This window comes from Periplaneta americana, chromosome 11 (genome assembly GCF_040183065.1).
Source record: "Periplaneta americana isolate PAMFEO1 chromosome 11, P.americana_PAMFEO1_priV1, whole genome shotgun sequence".
In the NCBI taxonomy this organism is placed as follows: domain Eukaryota; kingdom Metazoa; phylum Arthropoda; class Insecta; order Blattodea; family Blattidae; genus Periplaneta; species Periplaneta americana.
In genome coordinates this window covers 8,968,003-8,978,810 of record NC_091127.1, presented here as the reverse complement: position 1 = coordinate 8,978,810, position 10,808 = coordinate 8,968,003, and the positions used below count along the sequence as shown (strand labels likewise).

At 38.4% G+C, this 10,808-nt stretch overlaps 1 protein-coding gene across 1 annotated transcript in view; it reads left to right on the top strand.

Moving 5' to 3' along the window:
- Positions 1–225: 225 nt before the first annotated feature.
- Positions 226–10,808, top strand: part of LOC138708769 (cytoplasmic tRNA 2-thiolation protein 1-like) — a 43,919-nt gene continuing 33,336 nt past the window's right edge. Inside the window, exon 1 of the mRNA XM_069838932.1 lies at positions 226–371. Coding sequence (XP_069695033.1) covers positions 270–371 — 102 coding nt within the window. The 5' untranslated portion in view covers positions 226–269. The remainder of the gene's footprint in view (positions 372–10,808) is intronic.

Here is a 10,808-nt window from a genome sequence, read left to right as displayed (position 1 = left end):
AGGTTGTCATGACTGAGATATCTATTGTCAATTGCTTTTATTTCTCAGAAGGCCTTGACTGACGGGTATATAAGGACCGGCGCTGTTAGTGGCGGAGGTCGGGGTTCGGGATGGCTCACAAGCAACAAGTTATACTAAATATGTTTAGTATAAAACTGGCCTATGTCTCTAAAGTGGGCGGGACATAAGTAACATTCACCACCACGTTTTTTTTTTTTTTTTTTTTTAGATATAGCACTTTCACTCATTTTATCGTGAAGGTTGCATGAATGTGCATTATATTTCAGCACTCTGACATGACAGAAGAAATGAAAGGAGAAGTAATGGAATTAGTTGTTACAGCGTGTGAGAAACATGCAACAAATAACGAAGTAAGTTACACATTGATTTATACAGAAGGTCGAGATACCACAATGACAAAATTACATTTAAGTGACAGAAGGGCGAGGACTGTAACGAGTTGTCACTTCGCTATCCCTTCATTTAACCCACCCTGGTCCAAACCTGTGGAGTAACGGTTAGTGCGTCTGACCGCGAAACCAGGTGACCCGCATTCGATTCCTGGCCGGGCAATTTACCTGGTTGAAGTTTTTTTCCGCGGTTTTCCCCTCAACCCAATATGAGCAAATGCTGGGTAACTTTTCGGACTCATTTCACTGACATTATCACCTTCATCTCATTCAGACGCTAAATAACCTAAGATGTTGATAAAGCATCGTAAAATAACACACTAAAATAAAACCCACTCTAATCTTGTGACAGTCCTTGGCCTCACTATTGTATTGTTGCTGCTAAAGGTAAAACTCTGAAGAATACAGATCAACTTGTTCCGGCATTAGTGATAGTGCCATGTCAAGCCTCGAACCAACAAAGCAGAGGAGAAAAAAATGAAGACCAATAAAGATGCAATGCAATGTATTTCGAACGATTATCCCTGGGCAAAATACATTGGCTTGCCTAGTAGATGTTGCAAAATATCAAGTTAAATAATATGTTTGATCAACAGATAAAGGAGTTGGTGTAGAATTCTTGGTTCTACCTACGAAGTGTCAAAATTTGTATACCTACATAATGACCCTTGCCCATATACTAGTAACAAGCATAGTTTGAACCCTACTGTATTTTTGGTGGACTGAAAGATACCGTTTTTCTTGCGTGTCTGGATTAAGCGAAGTCTGGCTTATCGGGGTTCGGATTAATGAGGCTTTACTGTCTTTGTTCTTCACCATTCAAAATACAGTAGAGTCTCGGTAATTCGATTTAAATGAAACCGAAGCTACTTAGGATTATTGAAAACTCGGATTATACGGAAACTTAAAAATAGGAAATCGAGCAGCTGTCTCATGATCACAATTCTTCTGAAATTCCCAGAAACAGTTAGAAGAATGAAGAGTACTGTTTTAAAGTACTAAAGTTATTAGAATGGAACAGAAATCTAGAGTGGATGGGAAGAATGAAATGTTTTAAACTGCGTAACTGTCCATTGTTAGAACATAACTAAATTCAAAGGCATGCAGGAATGGATTGTCATTTGTTAGTAGTCGGCCACTTTTTCTTTCCTCTTTGTGGCTGAGATTTTAAAGAACATCAGATTATTGAGGCTGTGCTGTATTTGAATTTGGTAAATGAAAACTAATTTAACTTAAATCTTGTTCTTGTCCACAAAACTGCAAATGACTTGCTTATAATTTTTGTTATGTATTTGAGAAACAAGAACTACTGGTACTATATTTTTGTCACTAGTGTTTCATATTAGGCCTACTTATCTGATTTGTAAATTTAGGAAACAAGTGTTTGCAGCCTAAAATCTAAGTTACAACGAACTTAATTTATGTTCCAATTTTCATCGAAATCTGTTCAGCCATTATCGCGTGAAAAGGTAACAAACATCCAGACAGACAGACAGACATACAAACAAAAATTTAAAAAAAGCAATTTTCGGTTTCAGGATGATTAATTATATATGTTAACACCAATTATTTTTGGAAAAGCGAAAATTACTAGAAAAATTTCGCTTACAGATTTATTATTAGTATAGATTATTTCTCGTTGTCGTTTCCGTTCCCGGTTTATTGTGAACCAGCCTTTACCTGGCTGAGGTTTCTCGCATCAACCCATTGAGAGCAAATGCTGGGTAACTTTCGGCGCTGGACCCTGGACTCATTTCGCTGGCATTATCATCTCATTCAGACGCTAGATAGCTATAGCAGTTGATAAAGCATCGTAAAGTAACTAATTTAATAATAATAATAATAATAATAATAATAATAATAACCCTCTTTTATTCTCTGTTGTTATGATAAAGCAAATATAAATGACACTCAGGAGGAAATGCAGAATAAATATGGGGGGAAATGCCTGTTATTATTCAGTTGAGAAGCTTTTGTCATCCAGCCTCTCAAAAAACTTGAACGTTAGAATTTATAAAACAGTTATATTACCGGTTGTTCTGTATGGTTGTGAAATTTGGACTCTCACTTTGAGGAACAGAGGTTAAGGGTGTTCGAGAATAAGATTCTTAGGAAGATATTTGGGGCTAAGAGGGATGGAGAATGGAGGAAGTTGCACAACGCAGAACTGCACGCATTGTTCTATCACCTGACATAATTAGGAATATTAAATTCAGAGGTTTGAAATGGGCAGAACATCTAGCATGTATGGGCGAATCCAGAAATGCATATAGAGTGTTAGTTGAATGGCCGGAGGGAAAGGACGTTTGGAGAGGCAGAGACGTAGATGGGAAGATAATATAAAAATGGATATGATGGTAGAGACTGAATTAATCTTGCTCAGGATAGAGACCGAGGGCGGGCTTATGTGAGAGCGGCAATGAACCTCCGGGTTCCTTAAAACGCATTTGTAAGTAATTGTGATCAATTTGTGAAAGGATCTACTCTATTTCGTAATTCTGTCCTTCCCCTTGCAAAAGTGTTTCCATTTCACATTCAGCATTTTATCAGTTGGGAAACAAAAATATCTTTTGTCAGAGCCTTTGGTCCTTTATAATAATATAAATAAGTATTATTTTATTTCGTCTTTACACAGCGCAATAATTACCCATCCTGATGAATATGCCGTTCCATAACAACGAAACATCCAGATGTGAACGCGCAATATAATAATAATAATAATAATAATAATAATAATAATAATAATAATAATAATACAGTCGTGTGATATCCATTACTATAGCGTATACAAAACACTATCGAATGATTAAATATGGAATGTCAACGAAATGCTGATAGCGAGAAAGTATATCATAGCTCCAACCATAACTTATTGTTTTAGACTAGCTTAGGATTAGGTAACGACTGAAAGTGCTGCATTATTTTGCTTCTCCAAAAAGGCAATAAATAGTTCATTAAAATAGTGTGACTTCTGTAAGAATGTCGACAATCATAATGTGCTGTATTATTGCATACCACACTGCTGTGCCTTCTTAAATTACTTCATGAACATTAATATTTCAGAAAGAGTCACGAATTGCAGTGATGAGCGGCAATTAAGCCGGCAGTCAGTGTACGCATTTCATAACGATAAGTCGGCCGTGCGATAACAGACCGGGACCCGGTATTCCTCGTTCCCGAGAGTGCCAATCTCGAGAATACGATTCTCGGAACTGGCGTTATCGGCCAGCTAGTCTCGCCTACGAGACGAGCAGGAGTAAGAGGCTGTTTGCCCGACTCCACCAGTTACAAAATCATTACCTTTTTGTAGTATTTGAAGGATACACGGGAAAAACGATCAAGGTCCATCAAAAATCGAAATTGAGTTAATAATGCTATCTTATAGTGGAAATGAAGTACTATCATGTGGTCTAGCTAGTAATAAGAAATAATCGTTCTTGACATTCCACTACGTCAATTTCTATTAAATACGGTCAATATTATTTATGTCCCGCCTACTATATAGACAAGGGTCAATTTTACACATATTTAGTATAACTTGCTGCTTCTTTGACAGGTTAGATTTGGTTAGTTTAGGCCTAGATCTAGGGTTTAGGTTGTTGTTATAGCCTACCTTGCATATACGATTATAGCGCAACATTGGCAGTGATAGAAGTGAAATATTCGTTCAGTGGGCGTTGGATACTCTACATTCACCTTAAATACACACATAACAAAGTATTAAGTATATATTTTAATGTACCGTAGTACATATGATATTTCCATGCAGATATTCTGCGTCATCATACGATGAAAGAGTAATGGAACTCTTTCATCGTATGGTGACGCAGAATATCTGCATGGAAATATCATATGTACTTCAGTACATTAAAATATATATATATGATATGCGTAAATCACTTCGTGATTTAAGACGGCGCTTATTCCGTCGGATCCCGGCCAACTAGTCACTAATCACGAGTGCACCTCAGCACATGTGTGGACTTCGGTCCTAGGTTCATAGATATCTATGACGTAGTGGAGAGGGCGGCCACTAGAGGGAACCCAAGAGTTGGAACTTAAAACTGAGATGATTCTGTCCGGCGCCGGGGTGGAATCCGGTGTGGCTTAGTGGATAAAGCGTCAGCACGTAGAGCTGAAAACCCGGGTTAAAATCCCGGCGCCGGAGAGAATTTTTCTCCGTTCCATTACTCTTTCATCATATGATGACGCAGAATATCTGCATGGAAATATCATATGTACTTCAGTACATTAAAATATATATGATATGCGTAAATCACTTCGTGATTTAAGACGGCGCTTATTCCGTCGGATCCCGGCCAACTAGTCACTAATCACGAGTGCACCTCAGCACATGTGTGGACTTCGGCCCTAGGTTCATAGATATCTATGACGTAGTGCAGAGGGCGGCCACTAGAGGGAACCCAAGAGTTGGAACTTAAAACTGAGACGATTCTGTCTGACGCCGGGGTGGAATCCGGTGGGGCTTAGTGGATAAAGCATCAGCACGTAGAGCTGAAAACCCGGGTTCAAATCCCGGTGCCAGAGAGTTTTTCTCCGTTCCATTGCTCTTTCATAGTATGATGACGCAGAATATCTGCATGGAAATATCATATGTACTTCGGTACATTAAAATATATATGATATGCGTAAATCACTTCGTGATTTAAGACGGCGCTTATTCCATCGGATCCCGGCCAACTAGTCACTCATCACGAGTGCACCTCAGCACATGTGTGGACTTCGGCCCTAGGTTCATAGATATCTATGACATAGTGCAGAGGGCGGCCACTAGAGGGAACCAAAGAGTTGGAACTTAAAACTGAGACGATTCTGTCTGACGCCGGGGTGGAATCCAGTGGAGCTTAGTGGATAAAGCATCAGCACGTAGAGCTGAAAACCCGGGTTCAAATCCCGGTGCCAGAGAGAGTTTTTCTCCGTTCCATTGCTCTTTCATCGTATGATGACGCAGAATATCTGCATGGAAATATATGTACTTCGGTACATTAAAATAATATCTGCTATAAAGCTAATCATACTTACCGCAGTCTTCAGCTTAAGAGGTCTGCCATCACCAATCAAAACAATTTTCTGTTTATTCATGGCCACCTAAAACAATCAGTTGCTCGCTACATGCTGCTGTTCAACGAAAAAAGCACAAAATACCTACCGGTGATAGGCAGCTTTCAATTGCCACATACACTATCATTTTTAGTGGAAAAAGGCATGCACAATTGTGTTTCATTCGCTATTGCATGCATTGCTTGAATGCATAAAATTGAAAGAAAAGTTGAACCATGTAGATGCAACTTTACGGGTGTTGAAGAATATACCCTGTCTGCTGTATCTTTTCCTTGCCTGAAGAGAAAGAGATATTGTACTCACCCCTCTACGGCTACACAATAAGAAGTCACCATTTAAAAGGGACCACTTGTGTTTTCAATCCTCCACTAAACCGGCTTGCCCAACCTCCAGCCACTTTCTGAGTCTTCTGTTTTCTTGCCTCTGAGACAAGTTACACCACATAGGGTATAGTGACCGAAAAAGGATGCTAACTAGTTTAAGGTGCCTATGGTATGTGTTGTGAGAGAGACAGAGAGTGATGGAGGTGGAAAAGAATGTGCATGCATGTGTGACGTAGAGAACTCCAGAATGAAACATTTTGAAATATTTCATGTAGCTGTTTTGTTGAAAAGAAGGAAAGAAGTCACATCTGTACAAAGTGAGTGCTTGGCATAATCCTTGTCACAAATTTGTATACATATTCTTTCTTGTTATGTAGTATCATCTGATATTATCACCATTAAATCGAGAAAAATTCGTTCCGGCACCGGGAATGAACCCGGGACCTCTCAGCTCTGCGCACTGAGGGCTCTTTCCAACTGAGCTATGCCGGGACACGATCCACGGTGCCTGTCGAACTCCTCTCATTGTACTATTTTACGGCCTACTACTGCATTTAAACCTATGTAAGTCAATATGCAGGAGCGCATATTTAAATGACTTTTGTGCGAGATTGTGCGTATTTGCTTGGTTTCCGCATAAAACCAATCCGCGGAAAGTCTAAAATTCCACATTCAGTATTCCCAACATAACACACATAACAATTTCCCTCTTCTTACCGCTTAAGTGACATATTGATTTTACTGCTTTAGGCTTTTAACATACTTTTTTAGAGACGTTCAATATAGTAATAATTATAAATTGGAAACTTACCACTGCAATTTCACCTAAATTGCACTGTTAATTATTGTTTTTAAATATTTGCAAAAATTAAGTAAACTCTACAACTCCACTAAAGTTACTGCATTCGTGATGCAAGTAACATTAAGGAAGCTGTGAAAAAATCAACAAGATTTCATAGACTGGGGGAAAAAAAAGACAGACGTATATCACGGCCTGCTGGAGTATAGTAAACACAGAAAAAACTTTTAAAGCAACAATGTTGAAGATAGATATTTTTGTTTTGCAAATTTGCCGTCATTGAACAGAAACCAAGATGGAGATTTCATTGCAACTAATTAGAAATTCCTCTTTCAGGTATGTAATAAATGATCTTCGCACAAAATAATGTATGATACACGAGCGGTATGTTTTCTTTCAATTCTCGGAAATTAAAAAAGCTCAACTACGTTTCGCTTTTTCATACTTTTCCTCGAACATGAAAACTTCAACATACCGCTCTTGTAACGCATATTACTATTATGGCCATATTCAACAACAGTTCGTGATAACTGTAAACATTTTAATACATCAAATATTCATTATATGAGGTCTCGTCATCCTCATTGAATATTAACACGACTACTATGAAGTAGTCAATGTGCATTATCACCATTAAATCGAGAAAAATTCGTTCCGGCACCGGGAATCGAACCCGAGAAGCTCTGCGTGCTGAGGGCTCCTTCCAACTGAGCTATGCCGGGACATGATCCACGGTGCCGGTCGAACTCCTCTCATTGTACTGTTTTACGGCCTACTACCTGCATTTAAACCTATGTAAGTCAATTTTTCTCGATTTAATGGTGATAATACACATTGACTACTTCATAGTAGTCGTGTTAATATTCAATGAGGATGACGAGACCTCATATAATGAATATTTGATCATCTGATATATTGGAGCATCACAGCTTTAATGGAAATTTTAGTCGTCGTCGTAATTGCTTGAGTGCACTTTCCTGCAATCCAAAATGTATCAAGTGTTTGTTATATTGTAGGTGAAGGGTTGTCTGTGCGTGAAGGAGTCAATCTGCCAGAAAGGGGAACATGTTCGCAGTGTGGCTTTATCTCAAGTCAGAAGATATGCAAAGCCTGTGTTTTGCTAGAAGGCCTGAACAGAGGACTCCCACGATTGGGTACTGGAAAAACGAGCAAAGCGAATCTGGTGTTACAGACACCAAGTAAAAAAAAATCTTAAGACTGTCATAGACTTTTAACTTTTGTGTCAAGTTTATTTCGTGGTTGGGTGTGTAAAGTGTGTTAAGTCATGAAATTGTATATGTTATTTTTAATGCACCGAAGTACATATGATATTTCCATTACTCTTTCATCATATGATGACGCAGAATATCTACATGGAAATACCATATGTACTTCGGTACATTAAAAATAATATATATGATATGCGTAAATCACTTCGTGATTTAAGACGGCGCTTATTCCGTCGGATCTCGGCCAACTAGTCACTTATAACGAGTGCACCTCAGCACATATGTGGACTTCAGTCCTACGTTAATAGACATCTATGACGTGGTGCAGAGGGTGGCCACTAGAGAGAACCCAAGAGTTGGAACTTAATCTGAGACGATTCTGTCCGACGCCGGGGTGGGTATCCGGTGTGGCTTAGTGGATAAAGCATCAGCATGTAGAGCTGAAAACCCGGGTTCAAATCCCAGCGCCAGAGAGAATTTTTCTCCGTTCCATTACTCTTTCATCGTATCATGAAATTGTACTTTTGAGAAAATCGAATTTAAAAGTTTAAATTCGAATCCAAAATCGTATTATGAATAATGGAAAAATTGAAGTTAATTTTTCGGTCACTGATATTACTCTGAATTAGCATAACATAGCTTAGTGGAAAACACATTTTTTAGGTATTTGGAGACGCAAAAAGAGTAATATTGAATTCTTGACTTAACACACTTCACACACCCAACTGTCATTTGTTTCCTCATACATGGATCTGCTGTGATCAGAATCTGGCTGACTGGCTTACAAGATCGCTCATAGTTCAGGATTTAAATGGTGTCTCAGTCACAGAAAATAATCATTTTGTGATAAACAATGTCCTTAACCTTAAGAGCCAAGTGTCCATTATAGCACAGTCAGTATTATAATCGTGGCGTAATATACTATGTTATAAATTGTTTGTTATTTATAAATTAGGTTAATAGTTTTTAATTTTATGTAACATAAGGATATTACACATAATTAAAATAATTGAAACATTTTTTATGGTAATGTTTTTTTTTTCCTTAAAAAGGAGCAAAATAATTTCAACTGCAGTCAATGAAACCCTATCACCTTATATTGCACTGATTGTTTTACATGGGCCCTCCCCATCCTTTACCACAGTCTCAATTGACTGCAATGGCGGGACGCGAAACTGCGATCTTAGGCACGATATGCCGGCTGAACATATCTTGTGCGCATTAAACTGCTTGGCTAAGGAACCCAACGTGAATTTACCCGATTATGCAGGTATACAAACTCAGCATTATGGGTGCTATTCATAGACATTTCGCAGCACGCGCTACGAGTGTACTAAGCTAGCCCCGGCTATCCACTGGTTACTTGTACAGAATTCAAATCATATCCTATCCCTAACACTGGTTTATGAATAGGAAAAACGCTGATAATCTGCTGAAAGCCCGCGCTAAAAATGTCTATGAATACGGCCCTAAGAGTTTAAAATCTGCATGCAATAGTGGTATAAGTCTTCCAGTGTTGAAAGGTTAAAGAGTATGCTGGAAGTATTGGTCTCCATTTTTTGCACATCTGTGTTGTCCAACATTTGTCAAAATTTTTTACTTTCTTATTATACATAGAATAAAAAAAAGTATTGTATTCCTACAAATATCTTCTTTAAAACATCTAGTTCATTTGAAATCTCAGCATCCCAGCACAATTTAGCTAAGTCAGAGCTGCTGTAAATATCAATTTCGAGATTTTTGGCATGTGTAATGAATATATTATTATGGCATACCGAAGTACATATGATATTTCCGTGCAGATATTCTGCGTCATCATATGATGAAAGATGAGTGGAACGGAGAAAAATTCTCTCCGGAACTGGGATTTGAACCCGGGTTTTCAGCTCTATGTGCTGACGCCACTGAGCCACATCAGTTTCCCATTCCAATGTCGGATCAAATCCTCTCAGTTTAAATTCCACCTCTTGGGTTCCCTCTAGTGGCCTACCCTCATGTACTGCGTCATAGATGCATGACAGTGGCACGATGTCCATACATGTGCAGAGGTGCAGTCATTATGAGTGACTGAGTGGCCGGGATCCGACGGAATATCTGCACAGAAATATCATATGTACTTCGGCACATCATAATATATGATATGCGGAAAATAATCACTTAGTTATGAAGATGGCGCTTATTCCGTAGGATCCCGGCCACTTAGTCACTCATAATGAGTGCACCTCTGCACATGTATGGACATTGTGCCACTGTCATACATCTATGACGCAGTGCATGAGGGTAGGTCACTAGAGGGAGCCCAAGAGTTGGAACTTAAACTGAGAGGATTCAATCCGACATTGAGATGGGAATCCGTTGTGGCTTAGTGGATAGAGCGTCAGCACGTAGAGCTGAAAACCCGGGTTCAAATCCCAGTGCCGGAGAGAATTTTTCTTCGTTCCACTCATCTTTTATCATTTGTGGAATGAAGATGATTTTGGTTGGAAATTTTCAAGTTGTGCCCATTCTTCATCTTAATGTTGCTTAAAAACATGATATATTTAGTAGATTATAAACTTCATGGTTGGCCGAGTTTTTTCTGGGAATTTTGAAGACTGTAACATGATTCAGAATGTTATGTCTAACAAGTGTCATCCTGTAATCTACATAATTCACGAGAAAGTTGGTAACTCTACACTTCATACATTTGTATAACAACTTCGGACACAATAGGGAGTTCGGTATGAAAATGAAATTTTAATTGCACAGAAAGATTAAGGTGCCAAAAGTGTTAAAGTATCACCTTCAATTGTATTCGTGCATATGAAAAGGGACCACTTGGCGACTTCTAGTTTAAGATATAATCTTAAAAAAAATAATAAAGGGAGAAATCAAACTAGTGAATTTTTTATGCATTTGATATGATCACATCCGAAGCAATAAACTATAAATATTAAAATTCTGTGTCAACTGAATAACACTCAAA